Below are 27,935 nucleotides of genomic sequence, written 5' to 3' on the forward strand. Positions count from 1 at the left end.
TGCCCAATAATATTTTGAAATTCACTAGTAAATGTCCTATAATAAACATTTATATAATAAACATTGTATAAAGTATACATTCATTAAATGGTAACTATTATGAGGAGTAGGAAGATGGTTTTCAATTTTTTTGTTGACTTGCTGAAGTTTGAAGAGTTTTGTCCCCCCCCCCCCACTTTAAATGTTCTGCCTCCCTTTTAGAAAATATAACATACTGTTCTCTTCCAGAGCTTGCCCTTGCCTCCCTTTTTAGCCTAAACGCCTTATTTGATTTTTGGAGATATTTCAAGTACACTGTGGCACCAACAAGTCTGGTGGTTAGCCCTGGACAGCAAACACTTTTAGGGTTGAAAACAGCTGGTAAGTGTTTTATATCTTTTGCAAAGGTGGGGAAAGGTTGGCAATAAATCTTTCTCAATTTAATTTGCCCTTTTTATAGACTGAGCTGGAAGGGACTTCTAAGGCCATCTGGCTCAACTATATTAAGCAAGTCTATAATAAATTGTCTTAAGACCAATGATTATCATTCCTATTTGTATAAACTGAATGGAAATAATATTCAACAGCCTCATGAAAGTTTGTTCCGTTGTTTAATTACAATTAAAATTAAATGACTCTTGTTGCATTGAAGCTAATCTCTTACTTTGAAATCTTTGGAAATGGTAAGCAACTACTTTGTGTCCTTAGATAATAATATGTTATGTAACTTAACAACCAAATCAGTCTGAAAAGATTCAATTCATTAAATCTGTTCTTATAGAAATTTTATTTACACATGCACACACATCTTTAATTCACTCATTTTTTATTTATTTCTTCTTTCCTTCCTTCTAGTTGTACAGACTACTCCTCCACATGATCTGGCAGCAACCCAAATCCCTCCCTCTCCACCTTCTCCTTCAATTCAGGGTCAGAGTGTGTTGAGTTATAGCCCATCTCGTTCACCCAGTACCAGCCCCAAGTTCACCACCAGCTGTATAACTGGATATAGCCCCCAGCTGCAAGGTCTGTCATCAGGGGGCAGCGGTTCCTATAGCCCTGGAGTGACTTACTCTCCCATCGGTGGTTATAATAAGGTAACGAATCCTTTCTCTTGGCCACGTTATTGTAGAATGGGGAGCTACCTTGAAAATCAGCAAATGAGTCAAAACTCATTTTCTCACTGAGGGAACTGAGGAACAGTGGGTAATTTTCTTGCCCAGATGGCCTGTTTAAGAGCCAAGAACAGAACCCAGAGCCTGATACGTAGTCAGAAGTTCTTTATACTACACCCTAAGATGAAAGAAAAAATACTAGCTTTTGTAAAGATAATGGGTTGAGGGTCACCATCTAGGATCTTTCTACTGGGTTTTTCAAACCAGTTGAGACTATGGTAACGTTTTACTTTAAATTACATTTAAATTCATGTTTGCCTCTTTCTTTGCTTATTTATGTGAAACGTTTGTATATCCTTATAAAATTTTAATGCTTTCTGTGACACCTGGGTGGCTCAGTGCGTTAAGTGTCAGCCTCCGACTCAGGTCCTGATCCCAGGGTCCTGGGATCGAGTCCTGCCTCCTGCTTCTTTCTTGGTGGGAAGCCTGCTTCTCCCTCTGCCTGCCGCTTCCTCTGCTTGTGGGTGCCCTCTCTCACTCACTTTCTCTCACACAAATAAATAAATAAAATCTAAAAATAAATAAGATTTTAATGCTTTCATCATGTTGGTTTACCTCCTAAGCTAAGAGGAGTTGTGTAGTTGAACTCTTGAGGATGGACACCCCTCTCAAAAGGGATGAATAGAATCCTTCATTCCAACTCCCACAGTTAAGTGGGATATAGTTCTCATTTTTGGACTTGATAGAAGCAAAATTGACAAATTTGAAATTATGACTCCTGCCTGAAGTGTGAGAACATAGAAGGAGCGTTAAAGAGATGGTCAGGGGCACCTGGCTGACTCAGTAGAGCGTGCAGCTCTTAATCTTGCAGTTGTGTGTGCAAGCCCCATGTTGTATGTGGAGATTACTTTAAAAAAATCAGGGGTACCTGAGTAGCTCAGTTAAGTGTCTGCCTTTGGCTTAGGTGTCATCCCAGGGTCCTGGGATCAAGCCCCAGATGGGGCTCCCTGCTTCATTGGGACTCAGCTTCTCCCTCACCCCCTGCTTGTGCTCGCTCTCTGTAAAATAAATAAATAAAATCTTTTAAATCATTTAAAGGGCAGGGGTGGGGTAGTCACATTTTCAGATGCTCTCACAATTTAGACTCTAGACATCTCTGTAGCTGCTAGTTAAATGAGGAATGTCTGGAAATGAAAACCCCCTGCCCTCATTCTTTACATAATATTTATTTGTTATGAAATTCCATACAGCTGGGTACCTGATAATAATTTTGGCAAGTAATAGAATTTAGAACATCTTGTACACGTTAAATATTATGAGGAAATGTAAATATAGTGATAACTCACAACCCGTAGGTAAATATAACTTGTAAAAATAGCTTTCATTTTCATAAGAAAAGAAAAATCACTCATATTCTTACCATCCAAACATAATTTCTGTTTAATGGCTACTTAATACTCCTCTAATGGAAATACCATGGCTTACTCTTGAATAAGTAAGTTATTTTTATTTCTTAGAAACTATTACTAATCTGTGCTAAATAGCTCTTTACATAAAGTTTGTAACATTGTTTATCTTTTTCTACTAGACTCTAACCTCAAGTACAAGATGGTGTGTTTTTATTCATCTGTGTTTTCTTAGCCCAGTGTAGGGAATATAGATGCCGTATAAGTATTTGTTGAATACAAACTAATACCTTGGAAAAGTTAATGAAATAGAATAATTATTTTTCTAGGGAGAAAATGCCAAGATTGACTAAGTAGAAAACCTAAATAAATAGGGAAGAAAAATTTTAAACTTTAATCAAGTATACTTGCAGAATATATTAGAGCCTGAAATTTTGCTATTGAGTTCTTTTAAATTTTCAAGAAACAAGTTACTTTTAAACTTTTGATTATGAAAGTTTTCAGACATACCTGTACCCGTTTTCAGTAGTTACCCACGTTCTATAGTGTATGGACAGCTAATTCTGATCCAGTAAAACATGTTAAAAGCGTAAATTCTATAGTCAGAAAATTGGATTGAAATCCTGGTAGGATCTTGAGTGAGTTACCTAACCTCTCATATCCAAAATTAGTACAGTAGCAATATTTACCTATTATTGAGAGGATAAAATAAGGTAATATATATTATGCATAAAATATGCCCCTTCAGTAAGAATAAACCAGTCAATGGTTTATTAGCCCATTATGGTTTATATAGCTCAAATATAGCATATGTGAGGATTTTTTTTTAATAGGCTCCACCCCCATAAGTGTGGAAGAGTATTAACATTTCTGTTTTCAAACATTATTAAACTAAAAGATTTTTTAATCCTTGCTTTTTGACAAGATTATATAAATTGATAATGAAACCCCAATAAAAATAATTATCAATGTAGTGGAGTAGATAGTTGATAAAATAGATAATACAGTGACCAGTAATTATTTTTAAAGTGTTTAACTACATAAGTATGAGGAAAAATACAAGTTAAATGTAAATTTTTAAAAATTCTTCTATATCAAATAAACATTTTAAAAGAAGTAATGCTGATGGATATATATCAAAATATGTCCTCCTATCAGTTTCTTCTGAATTGTATTTAGTATAACATTTTCATTTAATACAATGCAAACATGCATTTAAATGTTCATATGGTTTGATCCAGTCATTTCAATTCTTGGGATCTCCTGAAGAACATCCTCAGAAATTAAGAAAAGATTTATGTACAAAGATGTTAATCATAACATTATTTACGGTGGCCAAAAATTGTAGACAGTTCAAATGTCTAGAACAAGAGAATGAAATAGTATATTTGTACAATGAGATATTATATAGCCAGTAAGAATATTTATAGGAAAATCGTTGGTTAATTTTTAAAACAACAATGAGGGGACACCTGTGTGGTTCAATCAGTTTCTGCTTGGGTGGTGAGCTCAAGGTTGTGACATAGATCCCTCTGGCTCCACACTCAACAGGGAGTCTGCTTGAGATTACTCGCTGTCCCTCTTCCTCTGATCACCCCCACCAATGCACATGCTCACATGCTCGTCTCCATCTCTAAAGTAAATAAATAAATCTTTTTTTATTTTAATTGTTTTATTAACATTAATGTATTATTATCCCCAGGGGTACAGGTCTGTGAAGCACCGGGTTTACACACTTCACTCACCATAGCACATACCTTCCCCAATGTCCATAACCCAACCACCCTCTCCCTACCCACCTCCCCCCACCCTGCAACTCTCAATTTGTTTTGTGAGATTAAGAGTCTCATGGTTTTTCTCCCTCCCGATCCCATCTTATATCATTTTTTTCCTTTCCTGTCCCCCAAGCCCCCCACATTGCCTCTCAACTTCCTCATATCAGGGAGATCATGTGATAATTGTCTTTCTCTGATTGACTTATTTCATTCAGCATAATACCCTCTAGTTCCATCCACATCATCACAAATGGCAAGATTTCATTTCTTTTGATGGCTGCGTAGTATTCCATTGTATGTATATACCACATCTTATTTATCCTAAAGTAAGTGAAACTTTTAAAAATAAAAATTAATAAACAGGTAATAAAACTAAACAGTATTATCTCAATAATGTAAAAGCAATAATGCATTGATTTATCTGGGTACATTTAAAGATTTGAACATAAAATATGAAAGGGGATTATATTATCTCTAGGTTGTGGAGTTAAAAGTATGACTTTCTTCAAAGTCTCCATTTTTTAAAACATACATATATTGCTTCTTTTAAAAACTTTATTTTTTAGAATAGTTTTAGGGTTTGTAGCAGAACTGAGAGGAAGGTACAGAGACATGTTGTATACCTTTTGCCCCCACACAAGCATAGCCTCCCCCCAGCCATCAAAATCCCCCACCAGAGTGGTACATTTGTTACAGTTGATGAACCTATATTGGTACATCATTATCACCCAGAGGCCATAGTTTACTTTAGGGCTTACTCTTGGTGGTATGCATTCTGTGGGTTTAGACAAATATATAGTGACATGTATGCACCATTATTGTATGGTATCATAACAGGGTAATTTCACTGCCCTAAAAATCCTTTGTGCCCTATCCATCCTCCCTGGTCCTTGGCAACTACTGATCTTTTTACTCTGTCCATAGTTTTCCCTTTCCAGAATATCATATAATTGGAACCTTAGAGTGTGTAGCGTTTCAGATTGGCTTCTTTTAGTTAGTTATGTGCATTTAAGTTTCCTCCATGTCCCTCTCATGGCTTGATAGTTCACATCTTTCTTTTTTTTTTTTTTTTTAAACAGATTTTATTTATTTATTTGACACAGAGAGAGATCACAAGTAGGCAGAGAGACAGGCAGAGAGAGAGGGAGAAGCAGGCTCTCCACTGAGCAGAGAGCCCGATGTGGGGCTCGATCCCAGGACCCTGAGATCACGACCTGGGCTGAAGGCAGAGGCTTAACCCACTGAGCCACCCAGGTTTCCCTCTTGTTTTGTTTTTTGTTTGTTTGTTTGTTTGTTTGTTTTAAGTGAGAATGCTCGTCTGTGAGTTGGGGGTGGAGGGGGCAGTGAAGGGAAGAGGGTGAGGGACAGAGAGAATCTTTTTTTTTTTTTTAAAGATTTTATTTATTTATTTGACAGACAGAGATCACAAGTAGGCAGAGAGGCAGGCAGAGAGAGAGAGAGAGGAGGAAGCAGGCTCCCCACAGAGCAGAGAGCCCGATGTGGGGCTCCATCCCAGGACTCTGGGATCATGACCTGAGCCGAAGGCAGAGGCTTTAATCCACTGAGCCACCCAGGCGCCCCCTGGACAGAGAGAATCTTAAGAAGACTCCACACCCAGCCTGGACCTGACTTGGCTCTGTGGAACTTGATCTCAAGACCCTGAGATCATGATCTGAGCCGAAATCCAGAGTCAGATGCTGAACCACCAAGGTGCCCCATAGCTCATTTCATTTAAATGCTGAATAATACTCCTTTGTCCAGCTGTATCACCATTTATGTACCCATTCTCTACTGAAGGATGCCTTCATTGGTTCCAGGTTTTGGCAATTACAAATAAAGTTGCTGTAAATGTCGGTATGCAGGTTTTTGTGTAGACATAAGTTTTCAACTCTTTTGGGTAGATACCAAGGAGCACAATTGCTAGATCATGTGCTGAGTGTAGTTTAGTTCTGTAAGAAACCGCCAGCTGCCTTCCGGAGTGGCTATGTATACATTTTGCATTCCCGCCAGCAGTGAATGAGGGTTCCAGTTGCTCCATATCCTCATCAACGTTTGGTGTTGTCATGGTTCTGGATTTTGGCCATTCTAATTGGTGTGTGACTTTTTGAAAGTCAAAAACCAAAACAAATAAATTTCAGTAAAGAAGAAGTTCTTTTATTTTGTGTAGTTGGCAAGCTATAGTCCCTCTCCTTCTTCTCCATACCCTACTACTGTTGGACCAGTGGAGAGCAGTGGATTGAGATCTCGCTACCGGTCTTCACCCACTGTATATAATTCCCCTACTGACAAAGAAGACTACATGACAGACTTACGAACTTTGGATACTTTTCTTAGAAGTGAAGAAGAGAAACAGCATAGAGTTAAGCTGGGTACGTATGTATATTTTTAGTTAGACCTAATGTACATATATTTGGTGTTACTTAATGTTACCCTTAACTCATTATTTCAGTATTTTGATACCTCTCCATAAATGGTTTTTTTTTTTTTTTTTTTTTTTTTTTTAGATTTTATTTATTTATTTGACAGACAGAGATCACAAGTAGGCAGAGAGGCAGGCAGAGAGAGAGGAAGAAGCAGGCTCCCTGCTGAGCAGAGAGCCCGAGGCAGGGCTTGATCCCAGGACCCCGGGACCATGACCTGAGCCGAAGGCAGAGGCTTTAACCCACTGAGCCACCCAGGCGCCCCCATAAATGTTTCTTTTTTACCAATATACCTTGATAGCCTAGGAGAGAAATACATTTTGTTTTTATATTTTGTATAGTTAGAATTAAGCTTACCAAACTTAAAAAGTAAAATGTAGCTGAACCAAGAAATCTTGAACCTTTCATCTACATTAAGATTGAAAGCTTTTTTCATATAAGTTATACTTTCTATTTAAAAGTTGAGGCTATCAGTTGTTTTTTAATCAGTGCTTAGCACCGCTTATTGAAGTGATAGTTGTTTCCTTTTGGTCCTTGAGAAGATTGGCGTGGTGGAGAGAGAATGGATTTACTCCAGAAGTGCTGCTGTTTTTCAGAACATTTTTAAACTTGTCTTTTAGTTTACTTTGGGAAACAATGTTAGCAAATCTTAATCTGTTTGGGGTAGATTTGATTATAACAAAGTCAATTATTTGAAACCAAATTAGGTTATTGAGCCAAGTAATGATTTTTTCCCCTCAGGAACTTTCACAGAAAGCACATTAGGTGCTAAAGCATGGCCACAATGAGGAAGTCAGTTATTGGACCATGGCTCTTTGTGTCACTTGAAATCTCTCCATTGATTTTTAATTTAATTTTGCCTGAAAGTGCCAGGAATGTCAAAGAAACAAATCAATATTATCTTGTTATTTGTTGATGCATGCTTTTTCTTCTTGTTAAATTTTGAAATATTTCAAGTTTACTGTAAATTATAGAGTATAATGCCATGCAAAGAACAACCTAGGTTGTTCCATTGACGTATCTTGGTCTTATTGAGATATTTTCTGGGTTCCACATTTATTTCTTCTTTGATCCTTTGGAGTTATTTAGAAGGGTGGTTATTATTGCTTAGAAGTATTGTTAGTGATTGGTGTTGCTTTTCATTTCCAACATACAAAATGAAGGCTTGGTTATCTTTTATTTTTCCCCTAAGGGAATTGTGCTACGGCTAGAGATTTTGAACTGTACCCTGTCAGTTCTTTGGTATTTCTTAAGACTTGCATTTAGGCTTCCTGTGTGATCACTTTTTAAAAAGGGTTCTTGGTATATTGAAAAGAATGCATAGTCTCTAAATACTGGACCCCATGTTTGTTCATTGAACCAGACTTCTTGAAGGTGTTCTTAAATCTTTATCTTATTAATCTTCATCCACTTGATCTATTAGTTAGTAAGAAAGTCCATTAACAGTTCCCACTGATTGTCTTCCATTAAATGTCTCCTCGTGATTCGGTCAAATTTGCTAAATGTGTAGGAAATTATGCTAAGTGCATATAAATTAAGGATTGTTGATATCATTATGGCCAATTATTCCTTTTATCTTTATCTCTTAGGTTTTTTGCCTTCTATTTTCTCTTATATTAACACTGCTCTACTAATTTTCTTATGGTTAGTGTTTGCTTGGTATATTTATGTCCATCCCTATACTTCTGACCCATTATCTGTAGGTTTTAGGTAATTTAGTATTTTGTATAAATTAATTTATAAATAGTATTTTGTGAGGAGCTACTTTGAGGCTGTATAAATGTCCTCTTCCTCATCATATTTGACTTAGCTTTTTTTTCTTCTTTTAAGATTTATTTATTTTGGGGAGAGAGCCAAAGTGGAGGAACAGGTGGAGGAAGAGGGAGAAGCAGGCTCCCTGCCAAGCAGGGAGCTCGATGCAGAGCTCGATCCCAGGACCCTGAGATCATGACCTGAGCGGAAAGCAGACACTTAACTGACTGAGCTACCCAGGCGCCCCTTGACTTAGCTTTAACATCCTTTTTTTTTTTTTTTTTTTTTTAATATTTCATCTATTTATTTGACAGACAGAGATCACAAGTAGGCAGAGGGGCAGGCAGAGAGAGAGGAGGAAGCAGGCTCCCCGCCGAACAGAGAGCCCAACATGGGGCTCGATCCCAGAACCCTGAGACCATGACCCGAGCTGAAGGCAGGGGCTTTAACCCACTGAGCCACCCAGGCGCCCCAGCTTTAATATTCTTTTAAGTTTCTTTTCAAAATTGATTTTTACGAGCTGCCTGGGTGGCTCAGTGGATTAAAGCCTCTGCCTTTGGCTCAGGTCATGATCCCAGGGTCCTGGGATCGAGCCCCGCATTGGACTCTCTGCTCAGCAGGGAGCCTGCTTCCTTCTCTCTCTCTGCCTACTTGTGATCTCTGTCAAATAAATTTTTTTTAAAATTGGTTTTTACTATGTTGGTTCTCATAGAGGCTTTCTAATTCCGTCATTCCTTATTTCCTTTTACATTTTTTAAACATCTTTTATGACAAAATATGCATAATATTTACCATTTTAACCATTCTTAAGTGTATAATTCTGTGGTGTTAAGTGTGTTTATCTTGACGTGCAGCCACCTTTCATATTTATTTGTTGGCATTCTGTTGTGAGATAGAGCTTTTTCTTCTCCCCAGTAATGTCATTTATTTTGGTGGTTAGATGGTCTAAGATTTCACTGGTGGGATCCTCTGGCTTCTCTTTTGTTTGTTTGTTGTTGTTTTGTTTTACTTTCTAGCACTAAAAGATATTTCAGGCTCCTCTTGTACTTTCCCTGGTTAAGTGGCTATGGAGTCAGTCTGTTTCTCCAAGGGGCCATGGTTGTTTTTAGTGGAGAATGATATTTAGAAATTAGTGTCCGGGCACTGGATATACCACTGTTGATGGGACATCTCTCCTCTAGGTCCTCTCAACAGACAACTAGGAATATGTGTACACACACACCTATTTGTATTTCTGTATCTGTCCATCTCTATATATTAAAAACCATGAGCTCATACTACTGCCTCCGAATTCCAGTCCCAACTATACAGGGTTGATTCCAGCCTCCTCCCTTTTCATATTTGTAATTCCTTTCTCCAATAGTAAGAAACCAGGCACTCGTTTTTGCTTTTTCTCACACATTTTTTGGCTGACTAGCCCCTCCATCCTTCATTAGTTCACACACATCTCCTAAGAACATGAACATTTTCCCTTCTAACTACAATATAATTATCATACTAGTATTATTCATACTCACATTTCTTCAAATTGACCGAGTAATGGCCTTTGTAGCTTTTTTTTTTTTTTTAACTGATGCAGGATCATGACGTTTACGTTTGAAGAGGTCAGCCTAGTTCTTTTTCAAATTTGGATTTGTGTGGTCATTTTTCATTATTAGATAAGATTAGAATCAGTTTAAATACAGTTTTTTTGTAAGAATACAACATAGGTAGTGCTATGCTCCTTTCAACATACCATATCAGGAAACACATGATACCATTTTGTCCCTTTATTGGTAAGATTAAATTGGATCACTTGGTCAAGATGATGGCTGCCTTGGCTTTCCCTTTTATAATTAGTAAATAATCTATAGTTAGTATTATTGTTAGTATTAAATAAATTAGTATTATTATATTATTAGTAAGTAAATTAGTATTATTATTATTAGTAAATAATCTGTGTGATACTTTGAGACTTGTGAATCCTGTTTCCCAGTAGCCTTTCACTGAGTGGTTTTAGCATCTGTTGATGGTCCTCTCTGAAATGAGTTAATGCAGTGGTAGTTGCAAAGGAGACTTCCTAAAACTTCCATTTCTTCCACATTTAGTAATTTGGCTTGCTTCTGTTTTACCGCTTACCCCACAGTTGGTTTGTTTTAGCCTGACTGCACTGACCGTTGGTTCTATCTTCCCTAAGTGGTGTCTGACTTGCTGTTTAACTCATCGAGTTTTGTTTTGTTTTTTTTTAAGATTTTATTTATTTATTCGACAGAGAGAGATCGCAAGTAGGCAGAGAGGCAGGCAGAGAGAGAGGAGGAAGCAGGCTCCCTGCTGAGCAGAGAGCCCGATGCGGGACTCGATCCCAGGACCCTGAGATCATGACCTGAGCCGAAGGCAGCGGCTTAACCCACTGAGCCACCCAGGCGCCCCAACTCATTGAGTTTTTTAATTTATTGTGGGTGTTTTCTTTTTCTCCCCCGCCCCCCAGTTTTTAAGGTTTTACTTGTTTCTCTTTCAAATAGGCATGATTTGTTTTAGAGTATCTTGGTTTTGTTCTTATGTTTTCCATTCTTTTTCCTATCTCAATCATTTTAAACATAACTCTTTAAAAGTCTCTGTCCAGGGGTGCCTGGGTGGCTCAGTTGTTAAGTATCTGCTTTGGGCTCAAGTCATGACCCCAGGGTCCTGGGATTGAACCCCATGGACTCCCTGCTCAGCGGGAAGCCTGCTTCTCCCTTTCCCACTCCCCCTGCTTGTGTTCTCTCTCTCGCTGTCTCTCTCTCTGTCAAATAAATAAAATCTTTTAAAAAAAAAATCAAAAAACAAAAATGAAAATCTCTGTCCAATAGCTCAGTTATCTAAAGTTCTTAGAGATTAAATACTAACATTTTTGTCTTGTTGATTCCTTTGACTGAAACCGTTTCCTCTTGTGATTTCTGTATTTTTGTTTTTGGTAAGCTTATCTACAGTAGGGTTTTATTTATCTGTGCTTTTCTATCTTGAGAAAACTGGATAGAAGCCTTGTCTCCTCCTAGCAGTTTTGTATTTCCCTCTGCCAAATGCCTGAGGAGTATCACTGACCGTGAACTAACTTAGGTAATTTCTGAGCTAGGAGGTTGCTGGACTTCACAGGTAGTATAAATGGGTATTCTAAACCCATACAAAAATGAATAATTTTTAAATCCCTGTATGAGCTAATACAGACAAAATTTCCTTGTTACCTCCTGGTGCCAGTGGACAGATTTCTTTTCTTACCTACTAAAAATTTGGCCTGTGAGGTTCCTGACCCTTTGCTGGGTACAGGGGATAGAAGTAGAAGGGTCTCAGCCAGCTCTACCTGTGCTAGGCCTGTATCCTCATTATCAGTTCCCACTCCGGCAGTGAAATCCAAGCTGATAGGTTTCCCAAAGCCTACAGAACTCTCCACAGCAGCCACAACAGCAGTTCACAGGGATGCTGGGGAAAAATAATACTTCCTGCCCTCAAGGAGATCAAACTCTGTTTTGGTAGAAAGACAAGCTATAACCTTAAAGTGTGATAAGTACGCTGGTAGAAGCTTCTAGAGGATTAAGTCCCCATATGTAACTATTAACATTTCCTGAGAGTAAATGTGTAAATTTAGAAGTGTAATCGTCAGTCTCTTTTAATACAACACAGGAGTTATTACGAGCTATAAAGAGAATGCAGTGTAGTAGTACAGGGGAAAGCGAGCCTAGCTGCTGACCCAGAGAGTAGTTTATTAATAGGAGACTGCAGTTGTCCCATTCAGAAAGCGCCACTAAAAATTCAAGCAGGGAACTTCCCTAGCCTATTTCTTTACTGAAGAATTGTGTCTTTTGTTTCTTGCTGGATCATTTGAAAGTCTTAGAGAATGAAACAAGCTTAATTTTACAACAAAAATAAACACTTTAAACCACTTAGAGTTCTTAACGTGATATTGCTCAGTAAATGTTCTTTTTAATTTTTAGCACAGGCTAAAATATGTTCTCTAAAGAAAAGTGTCAGGGAGGAGAAGAATCCCTTGGGGCTTTGTCTTCCTTGGTTGCCCTTGCCTAGGTGCCTAGATAGCCAGCGTTCTTGAGCTAACTCTGGATGTCAGAATTACTACAGCGCACACTGATGCTCTTTAAATTCATCATTGTAGGGAGCCCAGACTCTACCTCGCCTTCCACCAGTCCCACTTTCTGGAACTATAATCGTTCTATGGGAGATTACGCACAAACTCTAAAGAAGTTTCAGTATCAACTTGCCTGCAGGTCTCAGGCTCCCTGTGCTAACAAAGATGAAGCTGATCTTAGCTCTAAACAAGCAGCAGAGGAGGTAAGTGGGAAATAAAAATGACAATATTTTTTAAATGAATTAATTATTTTTATTAATATATAAGGTATTATTTGCCCCAGGGGACTTAATATTTTTGATTGCAGATTGTTAGTCTCTTCTACTTCTGGAACTTTTTTTCTGTAATCTTCACTTTTTTTTTTTTTTTTTAAGTTTTTATTTATTTGAAAGAGAGAGCACAGGCAGGAGGAAGAGCAGAGGGAGAGAGAGAGGCAGGCTCCCCCCTCAGTAGGGAGCCCGCCATGGGGTTCAATCCCAGGTGGGATCATGACCAGCCAAAGGCAGATGCTTATGCCACCCAGGCACCCCTGTATTCTTCACTTTTACTGGCTAGAAACATAAATCTGGTGCATATTAAATAGTGGAGAAACACCTGTCATACTAAAGCTGATTTATATTGTACACTTTTATTCTTTATAACACATAGTTGACATTACCATCTTGCCTAAAAGACTTTTCTGCATTTATTTATAAAAGATGATCTCAAGTATCTATTTGTACTTAATACAAATAGTATTATATACTCTTGCTTTTAAAATACACTTGGAGGGGCCCCTGGGTGGCTCAGTGGGTTAGGCCGCTGCCTTCGGCTCAGGTCATGATCTCAGGGTCCTGGGATTCCTGGGATCGAGTCCCGCATCGGGCTCTCTGCTCAGCAGGGAGCCTGCTTCCTCCTCTCTCTCTCTGCCTGCCTCTCCGTCTACTTGTGATTTCTCTCTGTCAAATAAATAAAATCTTAAAAAAAAATTTAAAAAATAAAAATAAATAAAAATAAAATACACTTGGATTTGGGGTGCCTGGGTGGCTCAGTCAGTTAAGTTTCCAATCCCTGATTTTGGTTCAGGTTGTGATCTCAGAGTCCTGAGATCCAGCCTGGCATCAGGCTCAACACTCAGTGGGGAGTCTGCTTTTCTCTGTCTGTCCCTTTCCTTTTGCCCCTTCCCCTGCTGTGCCCCCAAATAAATAAATAAATCTTAAAAAAAATAATAAAATACACTTGGCTAGAATATTCAAGTCTGTAACTTCATCATTTTAATACCAAATATAAGATTTTTATTTGTTCATAAAAGCAAGAATGTTCTTTAAACATACCAATGTAAGGAATTTTAAAAATGAGTCTGCATGAATAGCAACCAAGTGGGAAGTTAGAAGATTATCACTCTTAATTAGATCAATATCAATATTTGTCAAGTTGTTTTTCAGATATTTTTCCACGTATTTTTGAGAGTGGAAATAAATGACTAATTTCTGGCAGAATTTTTCCTCACTGATTGTTCATTTTAAACATTTTTAATAGGTTTGGGCAAGAGTGACTATGAATAGACAACTTCTTGATCATATGGATTCATGGACTGCTAAGTTCAGAAATGTAAGTTCTGACATTACTCTTTGGATAATACTAGTACCTCTTACTATGCAAAGTGTGTTATTAGAATGTAACTTAGAGGTGTTCATTACTAACCAGAATTATCAGAATTAATTATTATTAAAAATACAATATGGATGGCACATGTGTAAGGATAAACACATTTATTTACCTTATGGTGTCTGCTTTCATCAGGTTTTTCTTCTCTCCGTATTTAGTAAATCCATTTATTTTGAGTAGATTAAGGGATAATATATTTAGTTATTAGGAGCTTTTTCCCTTTACCAGCAGCTCAATTTTATTTTACTTTTTTTTTTTTTAAAAAAAGATTTTTATTTATTTATTTGAGAGAGAGAGAGCCATGATGAGCAAGGGGAGAGAGAGAGAAGCAGGTGGGGCTCGAATCCCAGGACCCTGGGATCATGACCTGAGCCAAAGGCAGACGTTTAACCCACTGAGCCACCCCGGGCAGCAGTAGTTTAGTTTAGTTTTTCTTTTCTTTTTTTTTTTTTTTTTCCATTTTATTTTTACAAAGAGCTTTTCTGTCAGAACCTATTATATACCCAGAAATGCGAGGGAAATGAATGAGGACATCACCTCAGAGAACTTTAAGTTAGAGAGAGAAGGTAATATATACTAGAATCTACTTCAGAATATTTCAGTTTCTTTGACTGTTTTGGAGAAGAGCCGTCTCATATTTGACCTGGAGGTTGGGAAGACTGACTCATCCAGAGCAAATGAGTTCCCTTGTTTCAGCGCTGCCTCTTTCCCACTCTGGAAGGTACTAGAAGCTCCCAAGTTCTGAGGACACATGAGCCCTCCTCCACTCAGGGCTCCATGTAGATTCTGCAGAGGCTGCTACTACTTCCCCTCCCATCCTTCAGCACTCATGTATCCACTCTACGTCTTCTAGAAATCATTGAAATCATTTGTGCTCCTCTTTTATTCTTCTACTATGATTTCAATAGAGTATCGAGAGTGAGTGATGAAAATTGCAGCCTATTTTCTTGAACCAGAAGCCTGGATGTCTTTCTTAAACAAAAATTCTGTCATGGGGATACAAGGGAACATAGTCCTGAACCCCTTAGGTAATTTTGTTGCAGCCCAAGAGTGGCTGATAAGTGGAATGCATTGAATACATGTTGGAAGAATGAATAAGTGAAATGAGTTCCTTTTAGCTAAGCGTAATCATAAAATTTTAAGAAAAACTTAACACGGGGCACTGGTGGTACAGTCTATTGAGCATCCGACTCTTGGTTTCAGCTCAGGTCGTGATCTCACAGTTATGAGATCAAGCCCTGCATAGGGCTCCATACTCAGCACAGAGTCTGCTTGGGATTCTTTCTTTCTCTCCCTCCCTTCCTCTGTCCCTCCCGCTGGTGCTATCTCTCTGTCAAATGAATAAGTAAATCTTAAAAAAAAAAAAAAAAAGAAAGAAGGGGCGCCTGGGTGGCTCAGTGGGTTAAGCCTCTGCCTTCAGCTCAGGTCACGATCTCAGGGTCCTGGGTTTGAGCCCCGCTTCGGGCTCTCTGCTCGGCAGGGAGCCTGCTTCCCCCTCCCTCTGCCTGCGTCTCAGCCTACTTGTGATCTCTGTCAAATAAATAAATAAAATCTTAAAAAAAAAAAAAAAAGAAAAGATATAAGTGAAATTTTTATATTCTCTTCAGCAAAATGCAGGCCTACGTGCTTTAAGATTATAACTTAACTTACACTCTACTAGCTTGCTTGCTTAACTTTCTGGGCTTCAACATTCATTTTCTTTTATTATGCTCTGTAAAATATTCTTAGCATTTCATGGAAATAATTATTTGAGAAATGCTTTGGAATTATATGTGTAAAATCTTTGCCTCGTTTCTTCCTAGTGGATCAATGAGACAATATTAGTGCCCCTCGTACAAGAGATGGAGTCTGTCAGCACACAGATGAGACGAATGGGCTGTCCTGAGCTTCAGATAGGAGGTATGTGAAAATAGAGCCCAGCATTTGATTTACTGTCAGTGAATCTGCCAAGTAGAAATTTTCTTTTCATACTGGGCTATTTAAAAACTTCTTTGTTATCTTGAAGACAAAACTAAATGTCTCTTATATATATATTTTCTAATACATATTTTATTGAAATAGAATTTACTTACCATACAGGTCTCCCATTTAAAGTCTACAATTCAGATGTTTGGGTTGTGCAGCCACAATCAATTTTTAGAGTATCTCATATCTCATCACCCAGAAAAGAAACCCCACATACCCTTCATACCATTCCCCCATCACTCATTCCCCAACCCAAGGCAGCTACCAGTTTAGACAGACCCATTCTGGATATTTCACATAAGTGGTGTCATACAGTCTGTTGTCATTTGTGACTGGCTTCTTTAACTTCCTGTGTTTTCAGTGTTCATCTGTGTTACAACATTATCACTACTTTGTTTCTTTTTATTGCCAAATAATATCCTATTATATTGATCTGCTGCATTTTGTTTACCCATTTATCCATTGATTGACATTTGGGCTGTTTTCACTCTCTGGCTATTATGAATAATGCTGCTGTGAACAGCTGTATACAGGTGTTTATGTGGACATGTTTTAATTTCTCCAGGAGTAGAATGGCTGAGCCATGTGGTAACTCCATGTTTAACTTGAGGAACAGCAGACTCTTTTTTAAAGCAGCTGCACCATTTTACATTCCTACCAACAGTGTATGAGGGTTTTAGTTTCTTACATTTTCACCAATACTTATCTGTCCTTTTTATTGTAGTTGTTCTAATGGGTGTGAAGTAGTTTCTCATTGTGGTTTTTTTTTTTTTTTTTTAAGATTTTATTTATTTATTTGACAGACAGAGATCACAAGTAGGCAGAGGCAGGCAGAGAGAGAGAGAGAGAGAAGCAGGCTTCCTGCGGAGCAGAGAGCCCGATGCGGGGCTCGATCCCAGGACCCTGAGATCATGACCCGAGCCGAAGGCAGCAGCCCAAACCACTGAGCCACCCAGGCGCCCCATCTCATTGTGGTTTTGATTTGCATTTTCCTGATGGCTGCTGGTGTTGAGCATCTTTTTGTGTGCTTATTACCATTCGTGTATCTTAGGAGAAATATCTTTCCAAATCTTTTACCATTTTTAAATTGGATCACTTGTCTTTTTATCATTGTGGTATTCTTTATATATTCTATTAATTCCAAAGTTGTACAAAGCATAAAGAATGTGTAATAATGCTAATTTAAAATCAACTATTTTCAACTCTCTTACCTGCGAAAAAATAAAACTGTTAAGGCTCCATACAATTTGCCTAAAATATATATACCATAATTTATTTAGTGTTAAGTAATTAGCTTTCAAAATAAATAAGGAATATCATAGTCGACTACCTCTTTCTAGGGAATAAATTTCTCCTTGAAATAGTTAAGTGCTTTGCATTACATATTAGTACTTTCTACTTATTTGGTGTCTTAATCAATCTTTATCCTCTGGACTAAGAGTAGAATTGTATATCCCAAAGGTATCTATATACTGAATGTCCAGATGTTTCATAGGTAATTTACACACCCTCACATTAACCTTGAAAGCTAGCTGTTAGTGTCCCATTTATGGATGAGGCTAAGACACACAGAACTTTGGTAACTTGCCTGGAGTTACTTGGCCAGAGCCAGAGCTCTGTTAACTCCAAAGTCCAGAATGGTTACTTTCTAGATCTTGGTAATGTTTGAACCAGTGCCTGTCCTCTTTGAGCTTTCTTTAAAAGCTATAAAAATGGGGAGAGGGGGGAGCTATTAAAATGTGTATTTTCCACATTTTACCAGTATGATATGCTTTTTAAAAAGAATTACATTGCTTTGTGACTACAAATGCAGTGTATATTATGTTCGTTGTAGAGAGGCTGGAAAATAGAAACATGTACACAAAGAAGAATATTACATAAATTCTGCTTCCAGAGATAAATCACTATCAATTTTAAGTCTCAAACAATTATTAATTTTGGTTATGATACTCTCTCTCTATATATATATATAAACACTATGTAAGTGTGTATATATATGTATATATTATATATATGTAACTGTATACTAATATATAATTATATACTTATATTTAATATTGGTGTATACAATATATATTTTAGTATATATATAATATATATGTTAGTGGATATGTCTCAATTGTATGTTATACCATTATTTATAAACATTATAACTTTATATAAGAGTTGAAGGAATATGGAACATATATGTACATTTTTTTTGTTAAAGATTTTACTTATTTATTTGACAGAGAAACAGTGAGAGAGGGAACACAAGCAGAGGGAGTGGGAGAGGGAGAAGTAGGCTTCCCGCTGAGCAGGGAGCCCCATGCAGGGTCAGCCCCAAGGACCCCAGGATCATGACCTGAGCCAAAGGCAGATGCTTAACAACTGAGCCACCCAGGTTCCCCATATGTACATATTTTTAATTAAATTGGGATCGTACTCTTTTGTTGCCAACTTTCATCCCAATTTTTTTATTTTGTTAAATATTCTCCAGTACTGCTTTTGTAGCTAGATTGTACTTCATTTTTGTATGTGTGATGTGTTGTGTTTAAGTGGTCTTTATTATGTAAAATGTTGGGCTTTTGCCCTTTCTTGTTATTAGTAATGCTGTGAGTAAATATCCTTTTATCTAAATATCTGTGTATATTTGTAATTATTTCTTAGGGATAATTTCTTAGAAGTGGAGTTAGTTCAGTAGGAATAAATGCATTAAGGCTTTTGACATACATAACCCTTTAAAAAGCTTATACCAGTTTATGCTCTAGCAACTATGTCACACAAAAGAATGTCTTTTTCCCAGCATTGAGTATTACTAGTAAGGTTAGACATTGTGAAAATTTGTCAGTTGTTTATTTCTTTGCATAGTCGTCTTTCATGATAAGAGAAATCACCGTCATAAAAAGTTTCTGCTTATCAGTGGCATAACAGGCAACTTCTAACTCAACCTGATTTTAAAAGCTCTCGTGTATCTCTCTGTGTCCCCCACAAAAATATTTTGTGTATTAGCTGTTCATAGATTTGTCAGCATGGATTTGGCTGCTGCTTTTGGTGTGTGTATGCATGTGGTTTCTGTTCTTATAAATCTGGCTATCATGCCAGAAATGATAAAAAGAAATTCTAAGTAAAGTAGATAATGCAAATTGTTAAACTGTTATTGCTTTTATTTATTTCTTCGACATGTATGGAGGAAAAAGCATTTTAAGTTCTTTTAGAGACCCACATGAAGAATAATCTGTTCTGTGTGTTTTATTTTTAACAGAGGCTAGTATTACTAGCTTGAAACAAGCTGCTCTGGTCAAAGCTCCTCTCATTCCAACTTTGAATACAATTGTGCAGTATCTGGACCTTACACCAAATCAGGAGTACTTGTTTGAAAGGATCAAAGGTAACTAGTAATTTGAAAAGGAAAAAATTTCATTCCTTTGAGATGTTATAAATAAAAATAACAAGAAGGGGTGCCTGGTGGCTCAGTGGTGACTCTTGGTTTAGGCTTAGGTCAGGATCTCACAGTCATTGAGGATCAAGTCCCCCATCCAGCTCGCACTGGGTGTGGAGCCTGCTGAGATGCCCTCTCTGCCTCTTCCACTGCCCCTCCCCTCCAACTCATGCACACTTTTTCTCTCTCTCTTTCAAAAAAAAAAATAAAGTAACAAGGAAAAAAAAATTTTAAGACCGAGTACCTTATATTTTATAAATATATATTTAATTATTGCTTAATTAAGCTTTTTGGTTTTTGGTTTTTATATTTCATATGCTTAAAATTGTCAAAATGGGAGGGGTGCCTGGATGGCTCAGTGATTAATTAAGCCTCTGCCTCTCTCCCTGCCTGCTACTCCTCTTGCTTGTGTGTTCGTTCTCTTCCTCTCTCTCTATCTCCCTGTGTGTCAAATAAATAAGGGAATTGTCAAAATGATGTAGTTAGCCTTGAATATATTATTTAATTTTATTCTGTATAGGGAAACTTAAATATGAGCTACATGGGCTCAAGTAAACATTTCACTCATTTTCTGCTGTACCAAGAATGGATACCACTGTGACAGTCTTTATAGTTTGAACATGCCGAACTGACTTTCAGTTCTTAAAATTTGTATTTAATGTGTTGCTTCTTTGTCTTTCTGTTATGTCCAGATTATTGGAGGGTAATGTGATCTTCTGAGGAGACTGACTTGAGAATCAGGAAATTTAGCCTTCCTGATATTCCCACAGTCTCTCTTTATGCTTCCCTGTTTTTATTTGGATAAACTGTAAAATGTTCTCATTACTAAAACAAGTTTTAGAAATAGTATTTGACTCTTCAGATTTACCATAAATTTTAATTTAAAAACGTTATGGTGCCCCCTCTCTTCCCTAGGTTTGGATTAGGGTTCAGGAATAATCATTTATCATGACTTTTAGGAAACTTTTTATTACAAGATTTCAGATACTCATGAGGCGCCTGGGTGGCTCAGTGGGTTAAAGCTTCTGCCCTTGGCTCAGGGCATGATTCCAAGGTCCTGGGATCGAGCCCCGCGATGGGCTCTTTGTTCAGCAGGAACCCTGCTTGCTTCTCTCTCTCTGCCTACTTGTGATCTCTGTTTGTCAAATAAATAAATTAAAAAAAAAAAAAAAAAGATTTCAGATATTCATAAAACTAGACACAACAGTATGCTGAAGCCTTTTAGACGTAGCCCCTGGTCCCTGCGGCCATCAGTCCCTGGGCATCCCAAGCCTTATCCATATCCCCATCTGTCTCCTCCCTTTCCATATTATATATAGCTCTGTATGTGTCTTAGAGATAAGGCCTTTTAAAAATATAACCTCAGTACAATTATCACACCTCATATTGTTTTAACAGTTTCTTTATATCATGAAGTATATAACTTGTGTATGAATTTCTAGCCATCTCATAAAATGTGTAATTACTTTTTCTGCTATTATTTGAATTGGGATTCAAATATAATTACATGGTATGACTGGTTGATAAAGCATTTGAGTTCCAGGGCACCTGGATGGCTCACTCCGTTAAGCATCTTGCCTTCTGCTCAGGTCGTGATCCCAGTGTGCTAGGATTGAGTGCCACATCCGGCTCTTCTCCCTCTCCCTCTGCCTCCTGCTCCCCCTGCTTGCGCTCATTCTATCTCTCTGTCAAATAAATAAAATCTTTAAAAAAAAAAAAAAAAAAAGCATTTAAGTTCCTTTTGAGCTATAGGTTTCCTATCCATCCTTTTAGTTTTTTCCTGCAACTTATTTGTTGAAAAAAATTGGATTGTTTTTCCTATAGAGTTGCCCATGGTGTGGATTTTATTGACTACGTCCCCATGGGGTGTAATTTTATGTGATCCTCTGTCCTCCGTATTTCCTGTAAATTCAGGTTGCAGTTGTTGGCAAGATTGCCTGATAGATAGCAGGTTATTTGTATATCCAAAAAAGTACACATGTGTACACATGTATGCAAAGTATATATAAAGTATTATTATATCCTATATACAAAAAAGCTTAAGCACAGCAAAGCCTTCTGGATTGAACAGTTACCAACATTTCACTGTCATTGATTCTCTCTACATATATGCATACACGCTTTTTTTTGCTCTGTCATTCATTACAGACATCATTACTTTTCAGCATGCAAATTCCTAAAAATAAGAACATTCTCCCGCATAACTTCAGTACACTTAACAGACGTTTAAAATTAGCAATATTTCTATAATATCATATAATACACAGTTCATATTCAAATTTCCCAATGTCCAAAGAATGTTCATATCCTTTCTTTCTAACCAGAATAGAGTATAGGTTCACATATTACTGTAAGTTGTTTTATCTTTCTTTGGTCACTTTCTCCAAAACAGTTCTGGTCCATCTTTTTTCCCTGTGTGACGCTGACTTTATTGAAAACCCCAAAAGTTTTATCCCACATTATGAGTTTGTCTGATTCTTTCTTCTTTCTTCATGGTAATGTGTATTTCTTTTATATCTTGTATTTCTTTATGTTTGGGGTTTTCATCAGATGATATGCTTCCCTTATTGTAGCACCTTGGCCTTTTTTCCTTTTATTCTTTCGTTTTTGTTTTTGTTTTTGTTTTTTTTGGCTTTTTAAATTTCACCCTTGTTGCTCCAGAACTTTCTCAGGGAGGCTGTATGAGTTCATTTCGATGGAATAGAGGTGGAGACTTCAAAGGACGCAAGTGGGATACAGACCTGCCCACTGATTCTGCTGTAAGTCACTACTTTAATTTTTTTCTTTAGTTTAACATTCTTCTATGTTATTGGACATATATACTTTTATTTTTCCATTACAAAAATAAGTATTAAAAAAATTTTAGAAACTAAGGTAGAAAAAAAATTTTACATTGTATCATCATCTTAACCACTGTTAATATTTTGGTGTATTTTCTTTTCATTTTTTCCCTTTACTTATACTGCACTATTTTTTAATTTTTTTTTTTATGTTTTTATCATAGTTGTAATCATCCCTCACGTAAAATTTTGTATTCTTTTTTAACTTTAGCAGTGTTTAAGTATTTTTTTTTAAAGATTTTATTTATTTATTTGACAGACAGAGACCACAAGTAGGCAGAGAGGCAGGCAGAGAGAGAGAGAGGAGGAAGCAGGCTCCCCGCTGAGCAGAGAGCCAGATGCGGGGCTCGATCCCAGGACCCTGGGATCATGACCTGAGCCGAAGGCAGAGGCTTAACCACTGAGCCACCCAGGTGCCCCAGTGTTTAAGTATTTTTTTATTACTACACACTCTCAATTAACTGTTCTTCTATATTGGAGCTAGAAGCTCCAAAGAGAGCTTCTAGCTCCAATATAGAATTGGAATAATTCAAAGAGAATTTCTTTGTTTCTGTTTTAAATAATACTGCAGGAAAAATCGTGATGCATATTTTTTTCTTATTTGGGATTATGGCTTTAAGAAAGATTCCTAGGGGAGCATGGGTGGCTCAGTCACTTTAGCCTCTGACTCCTTTGATTTCAGCTCCTTTGATAATCTCCTCAGGGTCATGAGATCAGCTGTAAGATTCTGGGAGTGGAGCCTGCTTAAAATTCTCTCTCCCTCCCTCTGCTCCCCGCGCTCCAACATTCATACTCTCTTTAAAAAAAGAGAAGTTTCCTAGAATTAAGATTGTTGAAATCAAAGAGTATACTGTTTTTGAGCATTTAAGAGTTTTTCGAGATCATATTCTTTATTGTTTTGTAATGACTGTTAGATGTAAAAATGAAGTTTCAAGTGCTGATACTTGAATTGAGAATGTATTTGTATTTTTATCTTGTTTTTTTGTGTTAACTATATGGGTATGAATGATCCACTTAACAGAAAACTGGGAATGTCTTGCTTTTCTGTTTTCATTTTATAGATTTCATCTTGCAGATGTAGCCACTTGAAAGTATTTTTGCTAGTTTCTCTATAGGGAAAAGTTTAAAAATTGGAGTCATTATAAACAAAGGCTTTAAGCCATGATAGATTTTCATGCTGATTTTGAAAAATTGTTTTCTCATCTTCAGATCATCATGCATGTATTTTGCACCTACCTCGATTCCAGATTACCTCCGCATCCGAAGTACCCTGACGGAAAAACATTTACTTCTCAGCACTTTGTTCAGACACCAAATAAACCAGGTATAAACTTCCTAAAAGAATACGTTGAGATTTTCACATGAGATATAGAGAGAGAGAGAGGTTGGCTTTTTTTTTTTTTTAATGTAGCATATTTTCTTTACAGATGTGACAAATGAGAATGTTTTTTGCATTTATCAAAGTGCTATCAACCCTCCCCATTATGAGCTAATCTACCAGCGTCATGTCTACAATCTTCCAAAGGTACCTTTAAATGTAGAAGTTGCTATTACAGAGTGTCATGGATGACTTGCTTTGATAATATTTTTTTAAATCAGAGTCCCTTGTTTATGGAATAGGTAAACTTTCTAAATTAGGGAAAATATGTTTCTTGAATATCCCTTTTTCTAACTATTAAAGTAATATATGCTTAACTTGGGAAAGTAAAACGAAAAAGAAGAAAGATCACTCATTATTCCATTACGTGAAGGCACCTGTTGTTAACATTTTTGGTGTATTGCCTTTGGTAAATTTCATTTTGGTCTTTGTGCTACTTTGTGCGTTGAAGTCATATTTATGTAATTTTATTTCCTTTTAAAAAATTAACTTCTTAATTTAATTACCTTAAAAAACCGTAATTTCCATCTCATTAAAAAGCTTCCATAGAAACACTTTTTAATGGCTGTAAAAAAGTTTATTATAAGATTATAACATAATTTATTTAATCATTTCCCTACCGTTGGACATTTTGGGTGTTCTAATTCTTCATTATCATAAACACTGCTGACTGTTCATCTTTATGGATATAGTTATCTGCATTTGGGGAATTTTATTAGCTTAAAGTTGCAAAGTGGAATTCTAGGTTACAGAATATTTTCAAGCCTTTTAAAATAGATTTTCAAACTACTTTATACAAAAGATGTACCAGTTTACATTTCCATTCAGGCATTTTAATCTTGACTGCAAGCATCAGTTCTGCAGCTTCTACCAGTTCTACCAGCTTCTTTACTAAGAAATTTTACATTGACTATAATCACAAATTGTATTCTCCATCAAATTTCTAGGAGAATATTCATTTCCTTTTTTGCGAGTTTAACATTTTAGCTTTGATAGTGTTAATATTTTGGACCATTGAAGTTTCTGTCCAAATCCATGCAGATGAAAGTCTGAATTACACAGAATTCTGAGTTAGTAGAATGTGAATTGATGGGATCTGCATTTATCTGTTTGTTTGGTTTGCATAATTTTTTTGTTTGGCTTGGTTTAAATCTTGCTGTTTTCTTGTTCCAGGGCCGAAATAATATGTTTCATACATTGTTAATGTTCCTCTACATCATAAAGACCAAAGAGTCAGGAATGCTTGGGTAAGTATTAATGCTTTAAAAACACAAGTACTTAATTTATTTATTGTTTTTCTTCCTGTGTTAAGATTCTACAGAAGGCAGCATTGTGTACTGAAAGGATTGTAGACTGACAAGAGATGGGCTTCTAGTGTAAGCCCAGCTCTGTCACTACCCAATTCTGGTTTCTTGGGCAAGTCCCTTCATTCCTCACCAACCTCCCATTTCCCTACTGGTGAAAAGGCTGTTGGACCATGTCATTGGCTTTACAGTCGTGTCTCTCAGACAAGGAACTCTGAGATCTATATCAGGCTCCTGCCACTTTAAAATTTAAAAACAAGGGATGCCTGGGTGGCTCAGTAGGTTAAGCATCTGCCTACGGCTCAGGTCATGATCCCAGAGTCCTGGGATCGAGTCCCACTTCGGGCTCCATGCCCAGCAGGAGCCCGCTTCTGTCTCTGCCTGCTGTTCTCCCTGCTTGTGCTCTCTAACAAGTAAATAAATACAATCTTAAAAAAGAGTCGCACACTCTACTGACTGAGCCAGCCTGGAGCCACCCTGTGATTTTAAATTTTCTAATAGACACCTTAAACATTTTATAAGAAGTAAAAAGAAAGAGGTGAAATTAATGTTAGTAATATATTCCCTGCAGAGCAAGGAGCCTGGTGCAGGACTTGATCCCAGGCCCTGGGATCATGACCTGAACTGAAGGCAGGCACTTAACTGACTGAGCCACTCAGGCATCCCAAGTGTGTGGCTCTTGATCTCAGGGTCGTGAGTTCAAACCCCATGTTGGGCATAAAGCTTACTTAAAATGAAATAAAGTAAAAGTAGTTATTAAGGAGAGCACCTGCGTGGTTCAGTTGGTTAAGCATACAACTCTTGGTTTCTGCTCAGTTCATGATCTCATAGATGTGGAATCGAGCTTCATGTCACATTGGGCTGCATGCTCAGTAGGGAGTCTGCTTGAAGATTCTCTCTGCCCCTCCCCCTGCTCTCTCTTTTTCTTCCTCTCTCAAATAAATCAATAAATCCTAAAAAAAAAAAAGAAGAAGAAGAAGAAGTACTTAGTGGGGTAATAATTTACTCAGAGGCCAAAAAGAACTGATAAATTTTTTTTTTTTTAATTTATTTGACAGACGGAGATCACAAGCAGGCAGAGAAGCAGGCAGAGAGAGAGGAGGAAGCAGGCTCCCTGCTGAGCAGAGAGCCCGATGCGGGGCTCAATTCCAGGACCCTGAGATCATGACCTGAGCCGAAGGCAGAGGCTTAACCTACTGAGCCACCCAAGCGCCCCAAAAACTGATAAAATTTTTGAAGTGCTTTTATTCTCTTAATGAATAACTTACATGTGGGAAAGAAGCATTTTAGACTAAAACTAATACATGATTTATTTGAGATTTTTTCCTTAACCAAGGGAAAGGAAACTTTGAAACTAACTTTTTAATTATGACTGGTTAATCTTTTTAATACATTCTAAAACAGTCAAATGGTTTAAATGACTGTCCTATAAAGGAAGTAAGCAAGTAGCTCAAATATAGTCCATTTGGAATCATGCCCATAAAACAGCAGATTGATCCAAATACATTATCAATTCAATGCCAGATATTTGTGCAGTTACTGGAATGAGATGAATGTTTTACTTCCAAAAGGGAAAAAAAATCTAGGCAGAGTTGACTGCACAGTAATTTAAGTGTTCTGTTCAGCAAATAAACCATAAATAAATCTTAAAGCTAAATGACAAACTGAGACAAAATATTATGATTGGAACACATATAGCAAATCTAAGCTAATATCCATCATATATAAAGAGCATATATAAATTCGTTAGAGGGGCACCTGGGTGGTCAGATGGTTGAGTGTCTGCCTTTGGCTCAGGTCATGATCTCTGGATTGAGCCCTGCATCCGGCTCTCTGCTCAACGGGGAGCCTGCTTCTTCCTCTCCCTCTGTCGCTCCCCCCTGCTTGTGTGCACGCTTGCTCTCCTGCATCTCTCTGTCTCAAATGAATAAATCTTTTTTAAAAGTAATAATTCCTTAGAGAAGAAAAACAGAAAATGGTCATAGACTGTAAGACTTTCACAGAAAAGTGTTGTGTAAATGGCTAATAAACATGAAAAGATGTTTATCCGTATATACAAGCAAGCCAGAATTAAGGTTCTGAGGGTTTCTTAAGATTTTCTTTTTCCTTTAAGTAGTCTCTATACCCAACATGGGACTCAAACTCACAACTCCGAGATCGAGGGTCACATGTTCCACTGACTGAGCTAGCCAGGTGCCCCTATCATTTGCAGTTTTGAAGAAATGGGAAAAAAAGTTATATTTTGAATATAAAAATATTTAATATATTTAATAAATTTTATAATTTTGAATATAAAAATATTTTTGAAGGGCATTTTGGTAATATATATTTTTAAATTTTTTATCAAAATTAACAACTCATAATTTTAAAAGTTCTGTAGTGCTGTAAGTTCATGACAGAAATAAGCAGTTCCCTGTCATGCGTCCACATAATGGAGGCCTGTAGCTCTCTCTTGATTCTTAAGTTTAAGACATTGGAAGTTGATTTCTTATTTTGTTAGATGAGTAATTTAGCTTATAGCCCTCTCTTCCCTTTGTACTTTGAATATGGTGTAGTACTCTGTGGAGTAGAAGTAGATTTTTCTTTCTGTTATACATACAGTATGGTTAAGTTTAAGCTATATTAATAAACTCCATATACATATTCACTAAAGCATCCATAATAGTTAGTAAATCCCTAGTTCAAGTTGAATTAGGTAAATAGGTAACATTCTCTAAGAAACCTAGCATCTCTATCCTCTATTTTAAAATTTGACTGATACTTTAATCTTACTTGCTAAAATTATTTGGTTAACTCTGTCTGATGTAATTGTTATTGAGATCAACCACAAAATTAAT

At 37.0% G+C, this 27,935-nt stretch overlaps 1 protein-coding gene across 2 annotated transcripts in view; it reads left to right on the top strand.

Annotated features, from left to right (window-relative positions):
- Window positions 1–27,935, top strand: part of TMEM209 (transmembrane protein 209) — a 32,422-nt gene that overhangs the window by 2,133 nt on the left and 2,354 nt on the right. For both annotated transcript variants that reach the window (XM_082692172.1, XM_082692171.1), the window contains exons 4-14: window positions 229–360; window positions 835–1,076; window positions 6,443–6,644; window positions 12,571–12,746; window positions 14,062–14,133; window positions 15,993–16,089; window positions 19,400–19,525; window positions 22,238–22,335; window positions 23,626–23,740; window positions 23,844–23,941; window positions 24,968–25,041. In XM_082692172.1, coding sequence (XP_082548298.1) covers window positions 229–360; window positions 835–1,076; window positions 6,443–6,644; window positions 12,571–12,746; window positions 14,062–14,133; window positions 15,993–16,089; window positions 19,400–19,525; window positions 22,238–22,335; window positions 23,626–23,740; window positions 23,844–23,941; window positions 24,968–25,041 — 1,432 coding nt within the window. The remainder of the gene's footprint in view (window positions 1–228; window positions 361–834; window positions 1,077–6,442; window positions 6,645–12,570; window positions 12,747–14,061; window positions 14,134–15,992; window positions 16,090–19,399; window positions 19,526–22,237; window positions 22,336–23,625; window positions 23,741–23,843; window positions 23,942–24,967; window positions 25,042–27,935) is intronic.

Source organism: Mustela nivalis, assembly GCF_964662115.1.
Source record: "Mustela nivalis genome assembly, chromosome: 12".
NCBI classification, from domain to species: Eukaryota; Metazoa; Chordata; class Mammalia; order Carnivora; family Mustelidae; genus Mustela; species Mustela nivalis.